The sequence below is a fragment of the Paramormyrops kingsleyae genome, chromosome 8, assembly GCF_048594095.1.
Source record: "Paramormyrops kingsleyae isolate MSU_618 chromosome 8, PKINGS_0.4, whole genome shotgun sequence".
Classification (NCBI taxonomy): domain Eukaryota; kingdom Metazoa; phylum Chordata; class Actinopteri; order Osteoglossiformes; family Mormyridae; genus Paramormyrops; species Paramormyrops kingsleyae.
The window spans coordinates 22357516-22377634 of record NC_132804.1 but is presented as its reverse complement, the minus strand read 5'-3'; the positions used below and the strand labels follow the sequence as shown (position 1 = coordinate 22377634).

At 46.4% G+C, this 20119-nt stretch overlaps 2 protein-coding genes across 5 annotated transcripts; one reads left to right on the top strand and one right to left on the bottom strand.

Moving 5' to 3' along the window:
* The first annotated feature begins 809 nt into the window (after positions 1 to 809).
* Positions 810 to 5168, top strand: ddit3 (DNA-damage-inducible transcript 3). Of its 2 annotated transcripts, XM_023795368.2 has the most exons (4): positions 810 to 965; positions 2679 to 2753; positions 3060 to 3269; positions 3376 to 5168. In XM_023795368.2, exons 3-4 carry the CDS (start codon positions 3114 to 3116, stop codon positions 4084 to 4086), a joined length of 867 nt encoding a protein of 288 aa, XP_023651136.1. In that variant the 5' UTR covers positions 810 to 965; positions 2679 to 2753; positions 3060 to 3113; the 3' UTR covers positions 4087 to 5168. The 2 variants fall into 2 exon arrangements, with proteins under 2 accessions (XP_023651136.1, XP_023651137.1); XM_023795369.2 differs by having other exon boundaries at positions 2679 to 3269.
* On the bottom strand, positions 4300 to 19949 carry mars1 (methionyl-tRNA synthetase 1). Of its 3 annotated transcripts, none has more exons than XM_023795365.2 (22): positions 19704 to 19949; positions 18869 to 18959; positions 17932 to 18010; positions 17557 to 17688; positions 17280 to 17355; positions 17025 to 17203; positions 16830 to 16939; positions 16613 to 16729; positions 15414 to 15617; positions 14376 to 14577; positions 11407 to 11481; positions 11091 to 11261; positions 10485 to 10580; positions 9053 to 9170; positions 8431 to 8644; positions 8062 to 8193; positions 7092 to 7196; positions 6815 to 7010; positions 6359 to 6430; positions 6175 to 6201; positions 5851 to 5961; positions 4300 to 5770 (listed from the first exon to the last, which is right to left on the bottom strand). In XM_023795365.2, exons 1-22 carry the CDS (start codon positions 19804 to 19806, stop codon positions 5621 to 5623), a joined length of 2760 nt encoding a protein of 919 aa, XP_023651133.1. In that variant the 5' UTR covers positions 19807 to 19949; the 3' UTR covers positions 4300 to 5620. The 3 variants fall into 3 exon arrangements, with proteins under 3 accessions (XP_023651133.1, XP_023651134.1, XP_023651135.1); XM_023795367.2 differs by having other exon boundaries at positions 5635 to 5770; positions 6175 to 6244; XM_023795366.2 differs by lacking the exon at positions 6175 to 6201.
* Positions 19950 to 20119: the final 170 nt, after the last annotated feature.

Sequence of the window (20119 nt, the reverse complement as noted above, 5' to 3'; positions counted from 1 at the left end):
GGACGAAACGATATCTTGATAACCTGTCCTTAACTGAGTATCAGTTTAAATTGGCTACAAATGTGTACGCTCACGCATAACCCATACACACCGGAAGTAAAAGAAAATAAGGAGGTAGTTCTCAGATAACCATTTCCCTTATACCTAGATAAGAGATTTCGATACGAAGGTCATTCGCCAAACCTTTACATTAGCTGAAACACAGTTTAATGCAAGATAAAATGTACTTATACGTCGATCGGACACTGTTTAGCCCATCCAAACTTGCGCAAAATACCGAAAGCCCACATGTATACGTGTCAATGCTATTCATATATTGTTAAATCGATATTCGGTAGAAGAAAACAATTAACACCACACTTTAAAATGATGCGAAATTCGTTTAATGCATACGCAAGCAAAAACAGATTGGAAACTTTCGAATATCCTTGCATAGTTTTTATGTTTTAACGAAAAACTGTTAAATAAAACATGCTCCGTTTTTGCCAGTCTTATCTCCGGATGGAAATTGGTTGCCAACGATTGCATCATTCGTTTCATGTGACTCCCATACGCCCCAAATTCGTCCTGGCCGTCTTATGACTGCATCACATCTTTTCTTAACACACAAACTATCGGGGCCGGGACAGCTAGCAAGTCACATAAAGCCCGCCCGCTCGCTTGTCACACATCCACACAGTGAGTGTCACCAAGCAAAAGAACGTTACTCTGAGTCAACGATTGGTCCAAGCAGATGTCCATCATTGCTTAATGCTAATCAGAGTTCGGTTGAGAATTCTTTCCCTTCCCTCTCAGGGTTAGGTTGGCCTACTATATATATAAAGATCGCCGGGAGTTTCCTAAAATTCACATTCAGTGACTTATACTGAACAATGGTTAACATGAGCTATCAGCAATCTCAACTAAAATACATACATACTCCAAACCCTAGACAATCGAAAAAGCGAAATAATAAAAAGAAAAGGGTAAGTAATATATTTCCGTCATTGTTATATTTTCATTGGTTAATTTGTATATTCGTAGCAAAATGTCTTAATTCTGTTTTCTATGGCTGAACGACGTTATCTTTCTCTTGCATCAAAAAGTAACTATGTATATAAATTTTAAAATTGACATGACTACACTGGCATGGATTAAGCGGTAAAATCTTTTTCTCGACGTAAACATATATCTTTTAACTTTCCGAGAAAAAGAAAAGTGTTCTGTTCTGGCAACTTTCCCATGTCTGTTTTGGGAGTAGAGTTGCCATTTTATATTTGGCATGTCTTTTAATAGACATTTCCTTAAAACGTCCCTTTAAGGAGCCGTTTCGCTTTATAAGTTTTGACATCGCATTGTGTCAGTTTAAGATTGTCTTTGTTTTATGTGACACTGACTTGATATCATAAATAAAATGTTTTTTTTTAACCCACGATCTCTAAATGTTGCCTCTTCGTTAAACATTAACCAGCTTCTTTAACGTTTTCCAATCACTGTAGGGTGAGATTTCTTAAGATGAATATGCCTTAACTTGTTGCCTGGGGATTCTCTTAATGCATAAATAGTTGCATGTGAAAAGCTGCTCATTTTTTTCTAAGTTCTTTAAGTATCTGGTACTGGTATATTAATTGACCGCTCCGGAGGGGGCGGGGGATCCGGACGCGCAGCTGGCCGGCGGACCCTCGCCTCTGTCTCCGGACAGCCGACCCGTGCTTCGGGCGGCCGGCCGGGTTCACGGCGAGCCGCCGCGTCGGGGTTCCCCTATCATCCGCCCACCCGTCCGACCCCCACCTCCGTCCGTTTGTTTTTGTTTGCTGGCTTTATTTTGACACTTGGCAGGCGTGCAGTAATTAGATCGGTAACAACTTACTCTTTCTAATTATTTTTTTAAGTATTCCGACTTGATTCATTTTAATGAGTCATTTGATGCACGGGCATTCAGTTCACTTGAAATCATTGAATATAAGTTGAAGTATTTTTTAGTACAAGGAGTGGCTACGCAGTAACCATTTTGATCATTAATGTTGAAATGGAGTTGGTCTCGTCTGCCCCCAACCTTACTGAACAGACACCGTCCCATGTCGGGGCGTGTTGTCTTATTATTTAATGCCGGGAATATTTAATGCCGTGAGCCATGTTTTTGTGATTTACGTTGTATTTTGGTCCGGGGTTGCGCGAGGGCTCCTGCTGCAGCGGCGGAGACCCCAGACTGGCGCAGGGGGGCGCTACGGAGCACCAGCCGGCTCTCTGTTTACATGAAAACCAGTGACCCAAATTCCGCAGCCCGGGACCGACGCGAGAGTGCCGCGTACTCGGCCGTCAGTCACTTTCCCACCCCAGTCCCGTTAATCATTTATACACTAGATAATTGTAACCATTATAAATACTGCCTTTGTTGGACACGACGGTATAATTTTCCTAAGACTGAAGAAGTAACACGTTGGCATGATTCGTATCCTACGCATGGAGGTGACACGGATCAGCCCTGGCGCTCATTTATCCATTATGGTGCACTTACTTCTCATGTTACCTCTTTTAAGGTGATGCATTTCTTTTTAAATAGGTCCTTAAGCCCCCCCTAGTAAAAGAATAAAGGATGTTTTGCTGGATGCTTTGTTGCAGGCAAACATTTAAGAAGCATGGGGGTGGGTATATTGGTAATAACGTAATTTTGGTTTCCACCCTCTCTCCTCCCGTAGACATTTTGGGACGAGATATCACCGACAACACACAGACAGACTTGATTAACGGGATATTTTTTTTAAAAGAAAAAGGTAAGTGCGCTTAATCAAATGTAGAGCCTTTCTGTACTTTGTATGTCGTCAAGTATCACAATTAAGGAAAAAATTCGTAGTCAGAATAATTGGGTCTTTCGTAACACCATTGTTTTTATACTATGCCACTTTGAATTAATGCAGTGTAGCGATCGGCCGCTTGGTGCCGTATTCTCACGTGATAGACGGGGAGCAGCAATTTATCAATGCTTATTATGCATTTTAGTAACACTTATTAGCCATGACTCCACATATCTATTGGTGTTAAATATGTGGGGGGAAAGCTGATTGTTGTTGATACTCCAGGTCCAGTGTGTACCTGTGTGGAAGCATATCTGTACGTTGCGACTGTTTGGTGAGATGACTGCGGAGTGGCTGCACTTGCCCCCACCGTATCCCCCAGGTGTGGGGCCGCTGTGTGGCGCGGAGCTGGAGGCCTGGTACGAAGACCTGCAGGATATCCTGGGCTCTGATACAGGTGGGGCCAAACATGCCCGTGCCCCACCCGGTCCTGAGGTAAACAAGTCATTCGTGTCCGTTATCTGGATTTGCGCTACTGCACTGCATCGCTCCACATGAAGTGTGCCATTATAACATGCAGATTCTTCCACTTCTCCCCCAGAAGGAGCCGGAGTTCCTGGATGTCCTCGAAAGCTGCTCCCTCACCTGGCTGACAGATGGCCAGGTGTGGGGCGAAGGGGTCCAACAAGTTGTGGAGGAGGAACCACAGCAGCTGCCCAGCCACAGATCCTCCTCGTCCTCTTCATCTTCCTCCTCCTCCTCCTCGGGGTTGAGTCCCCCTGCGGCAGACGGCGGTGGGGAGGCGGGGGGAGACCTGTTGCCCCCAGAGTTCTTTGAGCTGCTGAGCGAGGGAGGGGTGGGATTGGTGGAAGCAGGGGGTGCCGAGGTGAGCCACTGCTACCACCCCAGCCAGCAGCCCCCTTCCCCCGCGGTCAGCGAGGACGAGCCGCCCTCTGGCCACGAGGACTCCTCCTGCTCCTCCACCACCACTTCAGCCTCTCAATCCCCCGCGTTAGTAAATAGCTCTCCTCCTTCTTCCCCCTCCTCCCCACCCGCCGCAGTTCTGCCGCGGCTGGGGAAGCGCAAGAGAGGTGCGGAGAGGGGCTGCACAGCCTCCCCGGGCCCCCCAGCCTCTAGGTCCTCCTCATCCGCCAAGAAGAGCCGGCGGGAGCGGGAGCAGGAGAACGAGAGGAAGGTGCAGGAGCTGACGGAGCAGAACGAACGGCTGAAGGCGGAGATCGAGAGGCTGGCAGAAGAGGTGCAAAGAACAAGACGGGCTCTCATTGAGAGGCTAGTCAACACCTGCAAGTGATGTTGAATTGGGTGGGGCCATGCCGAAGGAAGAGGGGGTGGGGCTTTTTTTTTTTTTTTTTCTTTAAGATGGGGGGATGCAGGCCAGGGATAGGACAGATGAATGAGAAAAGATGGAAGAATAGACTGAGATAAAGAAGGTCAAGAATGGGATTTTATGTGTGTCGTCTCCACCCGTCTTTAGAGATGAATGGAGAGAGAGCCAAGCAGAGTGACTTTTTCGTCCGTTACTGAATTGGGCGGGAAAAACATTGAGAAATTGAGGTGAAGATTTAAAAGGTGGACAGGATAGGTGAAGGGCCAGTATTGTGAAAAGCGATCTGGGTTGAGAGCAATTCGAGTGTCGGTGACCGGAGAGCGTTGTATTCGAAGTTGGTACGGAAGTATTCTCGGAAAGGTCTGTTCAGTGGGGATGTATACAGTATTACTTCCCGGGAAAGTGGCATGGCTAAAGAATGGCAGGGTTGAAAGCAGAACGAATGTAACTTTGAAGAGAGAAACATAAGAGGAGTGTGTATGGTGTGTTTAAATGTAGCGTGAGTGCAAGTATTCACCCAAAACCTTATCACTTGTAATCTTAAAGGGCTTCTACTTCAGACCTCCTCATTTCGATGTCGGTCGAGGTCTACGACGGGCAAGATCGAATGGTTAAACTGTTTTCCAGCCGTTTGCTGTGTGGTTGATTGGATTTCGAAAAAGAAAAAAAAAAAAAAGATTCTCTGGCATTGTGACCACTTTGCCTAGTGTGTGCTGTTGGGGTTGGGTCTGGTTGAGGTGGGGGAAATACTGAAAGGGTTTGAGTACCAGTGTAGTTTGGTACAAACTGCCTCCGTTATTTTATTTAGGGTTAACTGGGCACTAACCGTTTTTTTTTGCCACCGATGGCTCTGTACTTATTTTTATAGTATCCTGTTATATATCATGAATCCACTTAATTCAGTATTTTCATTATTAAAATTGTATATCTAACAAATGAGCTGCATGCGAATTATTAAATGAAAATGCTACTCTTTGGAAGCATATTCAAGTTCTGACTTGTACTGTACCTGTGCATTTAATATTAAAATTTCATTTAATTTCAAACAGATTGTGAATTTCATTTCACCAGTGGCAGTAAAGCAGCTACAGTATGTAACTGCAGGAGGAACGAGAGCAGAGAGCAGTAATTGGGACGGAACTTGACAGGAAACGTCATGCTGCCGACTGTGTCTGTTCCTGTGATTTATTCCCATGTGCCTCGACCTAGAGAAGAATTCCATGGGTGCAAATTTATTTATTCGTCTTTAATGAAAACACGTTGGCAGCAAAGAGAATTTAGAGGGTAAATCGATCCGCTAACCAGTCCCCGCGACGGTCTAGGTTTGGTCGGTAATCTTGTGCTCTTGGAAACCTGATAATGCCCGAGATGTTCATCACGTAGCGGTTTCAAGCGCTGGTTCCCTCCCGACCGCTCGCTCGTGGCGGCTCTTGCGACCAGCCGCGTGTCTCGCCGCTCTGCTTCTATCTCTCCGCTCGTGCCCCCCGGTCTCCTGTCCTCATTTCTTCTTGCCTTTCTGTGGGACGGGCTCCGGGTCTCTGCCCTCGGCCACTGCCAGCTGCTTCTTCAGCTCCAGTAGCTTGGTCACCTCCACCGTGATCACATTCTTCTCAGCCTTCTGGGTCTTCAGGACGCGAACTTTGTCCCCCTGTCCACACAGGCACTGGGTTAGTCACGCGGCACTGTTGGTTACCAGGCCGTCACAGACCGATGTTCTGTAGATTTTACCTGTTCTGCCACTTCCTTCTCCAGCCGCTTTGCCCGTTCAGGATCGGTGCCGTTCCCCACGGAACCCGTGGGAGCAGGTGGTGTGTCGCTGGCTTTGGGCGGAGCCTGTGCCTGAGAAAAGTCATGGAGGTGGCAAAAATTGTTGGAGTCATCTGCCATCAAACGACTGATCCCACCGCAGCCATGTTCATACATGTGATGTTCATGCTGTTATGCTACAGAAAACATGCACCGGTGTTAGGAGGTGGTGTGGCACCAGTGACGAGACATGGCCGTGGGCGATGACAACAAACAATGACAAAAACAATACACAGGCCCAAATACCTGATTTTTGGGCTCCTCGTCCTCTGGCTAGTTGAGAAAGTGAGAGCGAGAGTGGAGGAGAATTTGGGAACTGGTCGAGTATCAAGCAGGAAATTAAATTACAAGTTGCCCTTATTTCTAGCTCTAGTCAATTTTGTCTGAAAAACAGGAAAGCTAGCAATTGACAAGGCCGTAAAGCGTTTACCTGCTGGCCCCCAAATTCCTTCCTCAGTGCTTCAATCTGGTCGGCTTCCAGCTTCTGGAACAGCGGACTGATCTGGATGCAAAGGGGTGTGTAAGGAATCAGAGTAAACAGATGAGTAAACGTGCATTAGATTACATTTATTTAGGGGACTGTTTTTTTTTTTTTTTGACAGAACAAACAAGTGAGGGTTGGACAGGAGGGTGAGCCAGGCCTTAGAGCAACTGGGATTAAGGGCCTCGAAAGGCTTAATGGGGAAACCAATCATCCAGCCATGGGATTTGAACCAGCGACCTTCAGATCAATAGCTCAGTGATCTAACTGCTCACAGAACTGGCTTTAAAAAAAGCCCATATTTATCCCGTGCAAACAAACGGCTCATTAAAAGAAGGTGGCATCTTGAAAGCGAGGCTGGGGGGGGGCTGAACGTGCGGGGGGGGACAGCAGCGCCCCGCTCACCGTGCCGATGCGGTGTCCGCAAGGCAACGTGCAGATGAAGGCGCCGGCACCGCGGAGCATGGCGTCTGCGCAGTTGGGCGGCGCACGCAGCTGTGCGCAGATGGTGGCGCTCACAGTGGGCATGTAGGGCTGCAGCATGGCCGAGAGCAGGCAGGCCACGTTCACGGAGACGCCTGTCACCGTGCTCGCCCGCTGCCTGGAGACGGCGACAGGGTCACGTTAGCAATCCCGCTGTATGCGCCGGCGGGGGGGGGGGGGGGGGGGGGTCGTCACATACCTGTCTTGGCTCCCTCCTTTGATTTTCTTCCAAGGCTCGTTCATCTGGATGTACTGGTTGCCGTGACGGGAGATGTTCAGGATGCACTTCAGAGCGTCTCGTATCCTGGAAGAAACAAGACGGTCAGCAGGATTGGCTTCGGATCTCACACCTCTGATTTAATCTGAACATCCTGAATTAACCTACGGCCGTAACGGTTCATGTAGTCATGTGCCGTTCAGTTACATAATTTTCGGTTTGGAAAGCACAGAGAAACAAATACATTTCTTGACACAGGTGGAACTTAACGGCAAAACCTAAAACAGATGTTCAACATAAAACACATTATGCTAATTGTCTGTGAGCTGGTTACAGCTAATGCTGGGTCCAGTCAGAGGGAATCTGCAGTTTATTTCGGTTTCCCAGTAAATTACACTAACGGTGGAGGGAAAGTAGCTGATAAGACGTAGACCATCTGTCGTCGCTGTCATACCAAACTCCCATATTTTGCTGAAAACACAAGCAAACATACTAACCCATTTGAGACGACTTCATGCCAGTGTGTGTACGACTGGGGCAATGCAGAAACTACCTCTGCAAGTTAGTCTCCCCGTGGCATTCAGTCCCGGATAAAAAAATAACCAAGGCTATGCAGAAATGCAGCCATACTCTGCAGCCAAAAACACATTATTTAGTTCATTATGACGGTTATGTTTTTTTTTTTACTTCCTGTACATATTTATCTTCACGTGTAAGTAAGCCTCTCTTAGGTTTTGTTATTCAGACACATTGCCTTTCGTTTACAGCTGTTCCCAATTATGTTTGCAGTTTTAACTTCAAAACAAATCGTTTCCCTGCTATACCAAAATTGCACCAAACTGTGAAACCAAAAATGAGGTTTGTACCAAGCCATGAATTTTTTGTGTATCATCCTCCCTGACCGGTGAACGAGGCCGGGGATGGTTTAGCGAGTTTGCGGCTGCATCCTCACCTAACCCTGTCCAGGAGCTGGATGTACTGCCTCAGCTCCCAGCCCACTTGAGCCAGCAGGCGCAGGTCCTCCTGCTGCAGCACCATCTCCGGGACACAGCCGTCGAAGAACTTGGTGACAAACATCCCAGCCCTGTGTAGGTGGGTTTAAGCCTGAGGTTAGGAAGGCCTGCACCGGGGCTTCTCACAGAGCTCATCTTTTGGGCAAACATTGAGTCGTTCATTTGTCCGAGCGCCGCTGCATCTTCAGTGAATCAGCAAAGATCAGGTTGCACTCCAAGCAAAAAACAGAAATGGATGAAGCATCAACTAGAGAATTCTAGCCCCTGTTTTTGGACGGCGAAACGGCACGCGCCCCCCCCAGCCTGACCTGTTGACAAAGTTTCCTAGGTTGTTGAGCAGCTCCGAGTTGTTCTTCAGCGCCATGTCGCTCCAGGAGAACGCAGAGTCCTGGCCCTCGGGCCTGAGGTAGAGCAAGTAGAAGCGCCACACGTCGGCGGGGATGCCCGTGTCCTTCGCCATGTCTCCGAAGACGCCCACTCCGCGACTCTTAGAGAACTTTGTGTCCTCGTAGTTCAGGTACTCTGAGTGGGGGAGGAGAGGTACAGGGTGACGGGTGTCTCACGGGGCTGGGGGTACAGAAGTCAGCTCCCAGTTTGAGGATGATATGATTGCTCTGCTGGTCGTGATATTTGAACAAACAACCTTCTGGATATGGGCACAGACCTCTATCCACCAGTTTACCTTACCTTTCCCCAGAAACTAAACCCATCATAACAAAGACAAATAGGAGGCTCCCTGTGACTGGTGAACCATGCTGGGGACAGCATGGCAGGCGTACTGGTTGGGCCGGGGGGTGGGGTGGATTGTGTGCTCACGCCATATATGTGTCCTCATGTGGGCTGAGTTCCAGTGACTCAAAGCAACTCCCGACATTCGCATTCGGACAGCCTACGGTGCCTGCATCCCATGTTGGGCGTTTCCGTGGTTACCTGTGGCGATGAGGTTGTTGACGAGCGTGTAGTTGTCCTGGGCACCCAGCAGCGAGCAGGGGAACACCACGCTGTGGAATGGAACGTTATCCTTGGCCATGAAGTTGTACAGCTCAACCTGAGCAGCAAAGGGGGGGGGGGGGGGGGGGGGGGACATACTGAACACTAGTGTTGCAAACAGAGACGTACCTGGAAGATATGGACCCTACAACATTCTGGGCCTCAGTACGCAAGCAAATCTCCCTTAGAAATATGTCTAAACTGCTGAATCCTCTGTCTATCGCTCAGCCTGATTTTTGTAGGGAGTTCAAAGCCCATCAGGTGTGCATGATAACCGACATGAGACATGATCTATCCGTTATTGCGATTTGTGTTTCTGTTTAATGTCGTGTTTAGTCTACATGTGGGTTCCATCGTTCCCCGTTCCATCGTTCCCCAGTGATGCAAAGGAGGCTAGGCTAAATGGTAAACAGAGCATTATATAAATCCAACGTCAGTGAGGCGTCGACGAGGTTTTGTAACAGGATAAATAACAAAATCGATGTATGCAGTTTGTTTAATCTATGCATATTTCACTCATAGTATTAAAACTACAGCATTGGCCAGTGTTTCCCAATTCGGTCCCTGAGGACCCACGGACGTTACATTTTTTTGCTCCCTCCCAGCTCCCAGTGGATTGTCTGGCAGGGAGCTTGGAGGGAGCAAAAACATGGACCGACCGTGGGTCCCCGAGGACCGGATTGGGAAACACTTATATAGGTAATTGCTGTTGGTATAATGCATAAATAGGCCAGTTCATTTCAAAACAACATGATATTTAAATAGGAATGTTTCACAGTATCGATACAGAGGTACCAAAGCTGGTATTGAAGTCAAAATTTCAGTATCGATTTAATAACACTAAAGCATGACGCCAGGGCAACTCTACTCACAAGTAAAACACACATAACACATAAGTAAACATCAAAGATGGTTTGTACGAGTTAAGATGGTCCTGCCCAAAAAGCTCGAATTTGAAAATATGTGAAAATATTCAATAGTTGCAGCCCTACAGAAAAACAGGAAAATCCCACATTGTCAAAAGTCAACTGGCCACAAAGCAATTTTTGTAACTACAAAACCGAACATTTATAAACAGACAGACAGCAGAATACTGAGGATACAGACTGAGGAGACTCCAGTGTCAGTGAATGATAGCATAAGGAGAGAGTGCCACTTGAGGGAGAGGAGAGGTGACAACTGCTACTGAACTGTCAGGAAACCAGGCCTGGATTTCAAATGTCAAATATATGGATGTGTCAAGCTGCAGTTTAGACTAACACTAACACGAAGAATCACGAGAAACACACAAGGCAAGCTTGAAGACCGAGTCTGCTATGCGGCTGGTGCATTTTAACATGATTTTTCTTAATTTAATACTCAACCAAATTACCTGTTTTGGATTCTTCCACCATTTCTCCCACTGGTCAGTGTAGTTAGCGGTGATGGACAGATAGCCAATGGGAGCATCAAACCACACGTAGAACACCTGAAGCGGGAGGCAAGGCGAGCCAATCAGAAAGATCTTGCGTTCTGGTTGAAACAATGATCCACCCACAGTTTGAAGAAATCCTACACTGCGTGTAAACTCATTTTTGCTCCCCTGTGCAGGTGATGCTTAACCGCCATTTCCTACAACTTCATATACATCTTTCAAGGTTAAGACTCTAGGGTACTTGAACAATGCTCCTATCGGGACTTGAACCCACAACCTTCAGGTTCAGAGCACACACCCTTTAATACACCACCTGCTGTTCAATAAGAATGAAAGCCGCTCATCTCTCCTGCTCAACAGGCACGGTTTGGCAGTTTCAGGAGGCCCATAATCCCGCTGTTTGATGTGTGCAGAGAGGATGTAGGAGGGAATTTCTGCAGCCAACTATGGAGGCAAAATGTAAATGGGAGCAGCAGAGAGGTCCTGCCGTCCCTCCGGCGGAGGCTCACACCCTGTGAGCTCAGGTGTGATGGGGCGGGGGGGGGGGGGGCGACCTTGCCTCACCTTGCCGGAGAAGTCGGGGTGGGGCACCGGCGTACCCCACTGAAGGTCCCTGGTGATGCAGCGCGGCTTCAGGCCGTCCCGCAGCCAGGAGCGAGTGATGTGCCGAGCATTACTGGTCCAGTTCCCTGAGCTCATTGACTGGTCCAGCCACTGGTCCAGCTGGGATTCCAACTGGGAGGCAGAGGTTATGTGAGGGGCAGAGCAGGGCTCATGGAAAAGACTAATACTCTAAATATGAGTGTTATATACCGATAATCCAGTGATGTAGTATTAATAACTGTGCCCCTCTCTGCCACCCCTCCGCGATTCCCATTACCTTGGGCAGATCTAGGAACAGGTGCTTTGAGGAGCGAACCACGGGGGTCTGTCTGCACACCTTACACTGGGGGTCCTGGGGAATGGGGGGGGGGGGGGAGAGACAAAGTCAGACCATCATCGCAGCTCTGGAGCGTTTCCATGCAACACAGTGGTGTCATATGACCATTCAGCCGATGACATCAGTGCGAGAGGAGGTGGATCTGCTCTAGCTACACCCACTCCTTGGTGCTCATTACGCCCACCTGCTGTGTCAGTAGGGTGACCTGCGCTGTCCACAACTGAACCACGACGGATCCTCCTACCATGAAGAATGGAGCCTCGGCGGGATTAACTAAGCTTCGGTTTTTCCGCTTTTTAAACCACTTTATCTAGCTTTTATGCTAAGATACAGTCATCAGCCCAGTTGCTCACCTACCAGTTGAAATATTTTCTGTTTTTCCAGACCAACAAAAGCTCTTTGCCAACACAAATTAAAGCCCCCATCGATTTGACTAGCATCTTCACTACACAGTCACGTAAAAAGCTATGTACACCGTACAAGTAAACAACTTCCCACAATTTAAACAAACTGTGATAGCCGTGCAAACTTAACGATTCAGGATATTACCACCTTAAAACAACCCCAATAAGGATATCGAAGTAAAGATGGAACAGAATGTAAATACCTGGGTAGTACACATCAGCGAGAAAGACAGAGATGAAAGCTGCAATAAGCCTGCAAGCCATGAACTAAGGGAATGATCTGGCCCAAACTGGCTTTCAGAAACACTCTGCATCATTGATCTCGAAATCCTTAATACTCATTTTGAAAGGCAGTCTTAAAGTATTTTCAATTAAGAGAAAATTCAACAAAACTAGAAACGAATTTCAGCAAATGATTAAATATATAAACTATTTCCAGCCATCATGTAAATGGCCTCCTTTCAATTTCCAACATTTTTTTAAAATGACGTACAAACATGCCATTTAAATGACATATCAATTACATATATGCATATACATTAAACCAGTAAAACATATGTATAAAACAATCAGCATGCATCCTGAAGTGATTTATAATATTTTAAAATTTGAAGGCATCTGTAAATGATTCAAAGGTAACTGAATGATTTATAGATCTCTAGACGACAACTCAGATTGCTATACAAGAAAACATGAAAAGGATGCACGTACTGATGCAGCAAACATTTCATAAAAACAAAGGCAAAGCATATTTAAAAATATCTATAGATTAAAGACCTTTCTGTTCCTGGTGACAGTTCTGCATTCAACGGTGATCTGGAGACTACATATATTTTTATGATATAAGCAAACTGCAAAATTAAATTGGCTTAATTATTGATCACAAAACTGATTATTATGCAGCTGTTTTCAGTAAATGATTGTTTATTAAAATGTTACGGATGCACAACATGTGAGGATATGAGAGTCTGGAAGACTACAGTAAAATACTCACATTTCCATGCATCCACCCATGTAATGACAGAGCATATACTAGGTACCAGCAGGTAAAGACTGAAAAGGTTTACATTTATCAAAACAGAATGCTTCATTTCGCTACTAAATAAAGACACAAAAAAATTCAAGTAACTATCTGTACTGGTTTTTGAGATGTGGCTATTGGGGAAGCTCACATTCATTTCCATGGTGGATTTTTGCTGTTGATTGTGGGATTTTGCTAGAATCTCCCGATAAACTATTTTGGTACCTAGATTAGTGATTTTTTGTAGACTTCAAGGAGAAAAATGACAAATATTTTGGTGTAAGCCAGGGGGGCTGGAGCCCTGCACAGATTTTGGTTTCCCCTCATTTAACACACCTGATTCAACTCCATGTGCTAATTACCACACAGCTCTTGAGCTGAATCATTTGTGGTGGAACAGGGAAATAACTAAGCTACACAGGGCTGCGGCCCCCCAGGACTGGAGTTTGACACCCCTGGTGTAAGCGCTGAAAAATTGATAATTTCTGTACGGTGTTTGTAAAAAAAATAACGATAAAGTACAGGTTGGCGAAAAGAGTAAAAATAATTGTAATGAAACATGTTTGGAGAGAGAAATGATAAGTTGAATGTGTAACATTTTGGGTGTTTTTACACTCTCTCTCCAGCAAATGCACTTACCTGCCAGTAAACAGCCATAGCAGAAATCAGACCCCTAACCCCAGAGATGTGACGCTGTACTTCAGCGTTTCTCACCCCAGGCCTTGGACTCTGACAGGCCACATTTTTGCTCCCTCCCACCCTCCAGCCAATCAACAACACCAAATACCTGGTGCAGGCTGTGATGGGCGGTAATTCTGATAAAAATACTTATTTTAAATACAAGATTGTATTACGTAATTTGTATTCGAGGTGCAAATTACATAAATTTTTACTTTGACACTCACTATTTTTGTACAGGAATACAGGACATACTTTCCCCATACAGTACGTGTGATGTTTTGTGTGCAAACACCAAAAGGAAGTTCAGTATTTTCAGACATTTTAATGAATGTTCATTAGAGCCAATAGTTGATCACTTGTGTTGAATCAAAAGACTTAAACTCCATTCTGGCCTATTTGTGCTTTTAAGATTAAGATGTTGCCGAGTGCAGCTCTTGTCATTTTTCTTTTTAAATTTTGTTGTTTTGAGTTATTTGCATCTGTGATGCAAAATTGGAAGCAATTTTGTCAATTAAGTTACAAGAATGCAAATCTTTCTGAGTTTGTTATAAATCCTATTACATTTTCATTTGATTGATTTACCACTAAGTGCTCACATGAGTTGTTGGGATATATTTAAGAAATTTCTGAATATTTGATCTTTAGTTTGGTTTCACATTTCTATTGTGTCTCATTAAGCAGTGAATAAATCTCACACTTATGCTTGGCCATCCTGCCTGAGGACTGGGTTGGGAGAGACTACTGTAACACAACCCACTAACCACCAGAAGATCCTGCAAACCAGGCCGTCTCGGCCAGCTGACCTTGAGCTCCACGGCGTTGATCAGGCGGCCACACTTGTCACACTGGTCCCCGCGGGCCTCGGGGTAGCGGCAGTGGGGGCACACCCCCTCCACAAAGCGGTCGGCTAGGAAGCGCTCGCAGTTCTCGCAGCGCAGCTGGTCTACCATGTCCGACACCAGGAAGCCGTGCTGGTGAAGCCGCCAAAAGATGTCCTGAGCGATCCTGGGGGACAGGGGCAGGGTGCCGACATCAGACGAGCCATATGGCTTCAGAACCATGCCTAAATACCTTCAACGCCAAATCCTTAACGCAAAGGCTTCAAATCTCCTTCATGCATTTTAAAGGCCTATATTATCAAATTTATCCATCTTCCACAACCATGTACCCAGAACAGAGTCACAGGGATCCCAGAGCCTGTCCCAAGCAGCACAGGGCATAAGGCTGGGCGACAGTGTGCCAGTCCATTGCTGAGCAAACACTTAATCATACAGTAGAGACACCAATCCACCCAACTGGACCTGGTTCTTGTCCACAGGAGGAATCCAAAATAGAGTGAGAAAACACGTGCAAACAGGGGAAGAACACATATCGCGTGCGTACACACGTGCACACACACACACACACCTGTACTCATACCTTTGCGGGGACTCTCCATTCGTTTCAATGGGCAAAACCCTAATCCCAACGATGATGACCTTAATCCCCACCCAGCCCTAACCTTAAGTAACCAAACCAAATGCAAGTCTTCTGGCATTTAAACATTTTTTGATTGCAGTCACAGATTATTATTATTTTATAATTTTTTTTTTTTATCAAATTTCCCCTTGTGGGGAATGAAAAGGTGGTCCCCACAACATCAAAACAACAGGATTTTATCACACTGTGGGGACATTTGGTTGCACGCAAACACACACACACACACTGAGGTGAATCACAGTCCTGAAGGTGTGAACACACAAAGCTGCTTGGAGGTTAACGGTTTCCTTTAAACACACACACGCCGTCTACACTGGCACAAACACAGAGACGCACACGCATGCTCATAAGGCCTCCCTTACTCCGTCTGCTGGTCGGTCGTGGTGCGGCCGAAGTAGTCGAAGTCGATCTGGAACCAGCTATAGATGTCGGCGTGCACTTTGTGGTACTTGTCGCAGATCTCGCGGGGCGTCAGGCCCTCCTCGCGGGCTTTGTTCTCCGTGGCCGTGCCATATTCGTCGGTGCCACACACAAACAGCACGTTCCAGCCACGCAGGCGGCCGTACCTGAAAGCGTGCACGCACGTACATACACACACACACACAGGATTATCTCTGCACACCTCCTAGGGCAGATTTACAGGAACAGCAGAACACCCCACTGCCCCCCCACACACAAATTGTTCTTGTCTCAGGCTGTTTTTCCACCACATCAGGTATCGAACTTTTGGTAGTTCTAGAAAGTACCAAAAAGTACGGTACTTCAAGGTGTTAGTTTTCCTCTGGTGTAAAAACTAGTACCGGTGCCGAATGACATCACAATGTGAGGCGGGTATTTTGTACTGAATTCGAAAAATGGCTGTAAGACTGAACAACGTGCGATAATAATACCAGCATCACATGTTATGTACATCCAGTTCTCACATCGCTAGTCAGCTAAATTAAAATAAGGCCTTTTCAAACTTTCAATTCTGTACGGACATTATAGCGCAGGGTTAATTGTTTCGTTAATTTATTTTTACTCTGTTATTCTGTCATAGGAAAAAAAAAAAAAAAAAAAAACTTAGTAAGCTTTACCTTTTGCATGAGGGCTGCATACGCTCTCCGACACAATGGTAATTATTTTCATTCTTGCCGTTTAAATCACTCGAAGACGGGTTTGTGAGAAATTGATGAACTCCTATATTTATAACAATATGACATCGCTAGGACAGCATGCTATATGCACACTGTATTAGTATATTCAACAAAATACTTTCTTGTCCGGATCTGTTTGTTGTACATGTTCTTATGACCAAATCGCATTTTTTGTTTTTACTTTATTATTTTCTGAGTTCGCGACTGTTTTCAAGGCGGCGCTTGTATTGTGTGTCAACAGCAGACTATTTGCATAACCAATCGACAAAGAAAGCGTTTCAAGTCCCACCCCAAGTACCAAAGTAGTACCCCAGCTGGATTGGCACTTTCGGTACTGGAACTTTTGGCACTGGGACTTTATGCCCAAAAGCAGTGCCAGAAAGACCGTTATGGGTGTGAGCGACGAGGAAGGGGGCAGCGGTCACCTGGCGAAGACGTCGGCGCTGAGTACGCAGCCGATGATGTTTCCCAGATGCGGCACGTTGTTGACGTAGGGCAGCGCGCTGGTGATGAGCACGTTCTGGTGACCCTCCTGTGGCAAGCTGGCAAAGAGTCGCAGGGAAAGATATTAGCTTACGTTTGCGTGCGTTAGCACGTGGGCGATATGGTGGGAAGTGCTCGCGTTGCGGCGTGACGACTCACATGGGGTGCTGCCTTTCTGCCGGGGCGGGGAAGTCAGCCACCTGTCGTCTCCACGTCTCCTCGGCAGCCTGGATCTCCTCCTCGGTCATCTCATGCTCGCTGCTGTTCTCCTGGATGCCAGAAAGGTGGGACGTTCGGCGAGCTGGCTAGGTGCCATCCCACGGGAAAAGCACCCCAGCACCCCCCCCCACCCACCTCTGGCTGGCTGCAGGGCTGAGCGTCCCGCCGCTGAGTATGAGGCACCGGCTGCCTCTGCACGAAGCCCCTGAGCGCTGCCTTGCCGCCCTTCTCATTTAGGATGCTCCCGGCGGCTGCCTGACACGCGGGCAGCGCTGTGACGCGCTCGAACCACGCCGCCACGTGCTGAGAGTCACCTGGGAGACACGCAGGGTAAAGCCAGGAGGCAGCGGACGAGGCGGCACCTGGGCGTGAAAGTGCAGGCACGCTCACCTGGCAGGAAACTGGCATCGGAAAGGATGGGGTACAGCGCCCCCCACAGGACAATGTCAGCCACTGTTGCCGTCTCCTATTGGGAAAAAAAAAATATAGCTTCATTATGTTGTGAAGAACCAGAGGTCACTAGTTGCCTTTCAACTGTGCATAAAGACAAAAGAAAAAAAGTTGTTACTGACACGCAAATTAATGGCAGTCAGAATCAATAGAAAAGTTATAACACTAAGACGACCATCAGGATTTTGAGGCCCCTTTAAGTGGGTACCCAGCATACCGCTGTGAGGAAAGCAGTAGGTTTTTTGCTCAGGCTTTGCTCCAGGAACCTGAGGGGTCCTTCCAGGGCTTCTGCCGCTTCCGTCCTCTTCGCCTGCAGCACTGACAGGTGGAGCGCTTGCATCAGAGCGGGCTGAAAGAAACAAGACAGACCATGACATCACAGGCGTGGCTCAGGAAGAGAGCAGAGCAGCACTTCCACCCCAGGCCTCTGGGTGGAGCAGTGGCAGAGGAACTGCATTTCTGACCTGAGGGAACATCACCTCTCATCGGTGTAGCCTGAAGTGGCTTCCAGTCACCTAGAAACTACTCAAGGTGCTTCAGGCCAAGAGAGCAGCCAAGCAAATAAAAATTAATACTAAGCTGATGGTCTCACCTGAAGTTCTGTTGCTTCCCATTCCAGCCACTGATCCGTCTGACTGCTGGCTTCCTGTCCACTAAGTTCAAACAAATATCTGTGAAGAGGAAAAGAGAAACATGTGGGGAAAATCCCATGAATTTTCTCTCTGCCCTTGGTCACACAACGTTGAAAGGACCTTGAGTGGAGGAACCCATGACTTGGAATCAGGATTCGAAATTCTTTTCCAAATTGGAACGGCCACAACTGAAACGACCACATTACAGTAATTACCAGAAAAAAACCTTCATGTTCAAGACTGATAGCTGTGCAAATCAATCTACTTATGGGTACTGACAATAAATCGTGTAAATAAACAAGAACCACTGTGACCCTTTGATCTATACCAATATACCCCATAGCCACAAAGTGAAGAAGTGGTTACCATGATGATTAATCAACAATTCTGGATGAGGGTTCTACTGAAGCATCACTAGTTTCGAATCCAGATCTGAACGAGCAACATAGTCCATCTTCATGAAAGGATACAGCTATTTGTACCATCCCCTGTTAGTAAGCTCAGGTAATCTTGAGAGAGTCATGTCAACATTTCCCAGGCAAAACAGATCATACTTCAAAGCCAGTAACACTATTTCTATTGGGCCTGAAATACGCCTCACCTCAAAGGTTCTGTGAAAGACTCACGTGAAGCTAATGACCCTATTTGGGTACGAGTGTGCATGCATGAAAAATTGCCACCATTGATGGAGTTTGATGGAGAAACGCTTATTAACTGTGAGGAGGCAAGAGAGAAGGTGAACGTGGATGATCAGATCTAAGGATGCACTAATGGGACCTTTGGGTAACCAGAAACATGTCAACCATGGAGACAACACTGGGAGAATGGAAGTAAAGTTCCACCACGGAGCTGTATGTAGCCAACAAAACTTTTCGTCTTGCTGTGGGAATCACTGACCTGCAGATGGCATTGGGCATGAAGAGATGGACTCCTACGGATGGCTGGAGCACGGGCAATACAGGGCGGCTCAGAGTGGGCACGATTCGCTCTGCACAGAGAAAGAGGGGATTAGGCCCAAATGCTGGAAATCAGAAGGCGTCAAACCTGGGCATGATCCATATGGCTGACATTTCTGCTTCTATGTGCTGGAGAGGAACATGTGTGTTACACCACGAGTACCATATGACCACCAGTGCAGACCATATGAAGTGAATATGGGATTCTGCATGTTCAGTTACTGAATTCAAACTCATTCAATATTCCCAACCTTTATGTTGACGTATCTTCACATTGCATCACATTAGAGGCAAAAATGTTTAGCAATTCTGTCATTCTGAGACTGAATGTCACCCAACCCTGCAGGACAACCGGTTTGTCAGTGCTGCAAGGTGGAGGAAAAAAAATCCAGTTTTATTTTCACATTTGAGGAAGCAAATCCAACATGTTTTGATCTCTTTAGTAGTCATGATTTAAATTAATGTAATTCCAGAACTGTGTGATTCACCCCCAATGTGGATGCTATCAAGACTCGAATCAAGGGTCACACTAAATAAGAACGAAATAAGAAGTGAAATCACTTAAACCCTTATCTGTCCATTTGAAGTGTAAATGTTCGACTGCAACACTGTAGCATTTTAAATGAAGCAACTACCATTTTAACTGTTATAACACTCAGTAGTAGCTTTTGACCGAATGGCCGAAAACCGAATGCCACGGGAAACATTCCAACAGATTTGTCACTAGTGGAATTATGCCTACTCTTTTAATTGTGTAGTAGTAAGTGTTCACTCACCCTCCGGGTGGGCATGATGGATGTCACATTTCGCTCCAGTCAGTTCCACTGCCGCCAAGACCTTCATACACTGTGGATTACCTTCGCTCAGATAAAGCTTCATTTTGCCCGTGGTGCCCTAGATTTGAGGAAAAAAAACCCTTCTCGTTCAAACTACTTATACTCAGAAACCTACCTCGCCGGCAAACTAATATTGTGCGTCTGATGCAACTACGACATAATACCTAATGGCGAATATTGTAGTTTTACACATGTGGCGTTGCTTGCTACAGAAGGGGGTAAGAGTTCTCTGTAAACTACACTTCCCAAGAACATGTACACACACGCTTAAACTTACTGTGCCACTATTGGCAGAATCATTCAATGCCTCCTTAAAACTTTAACTCTGATTGGTTCATGTAGATCACATGGAGATG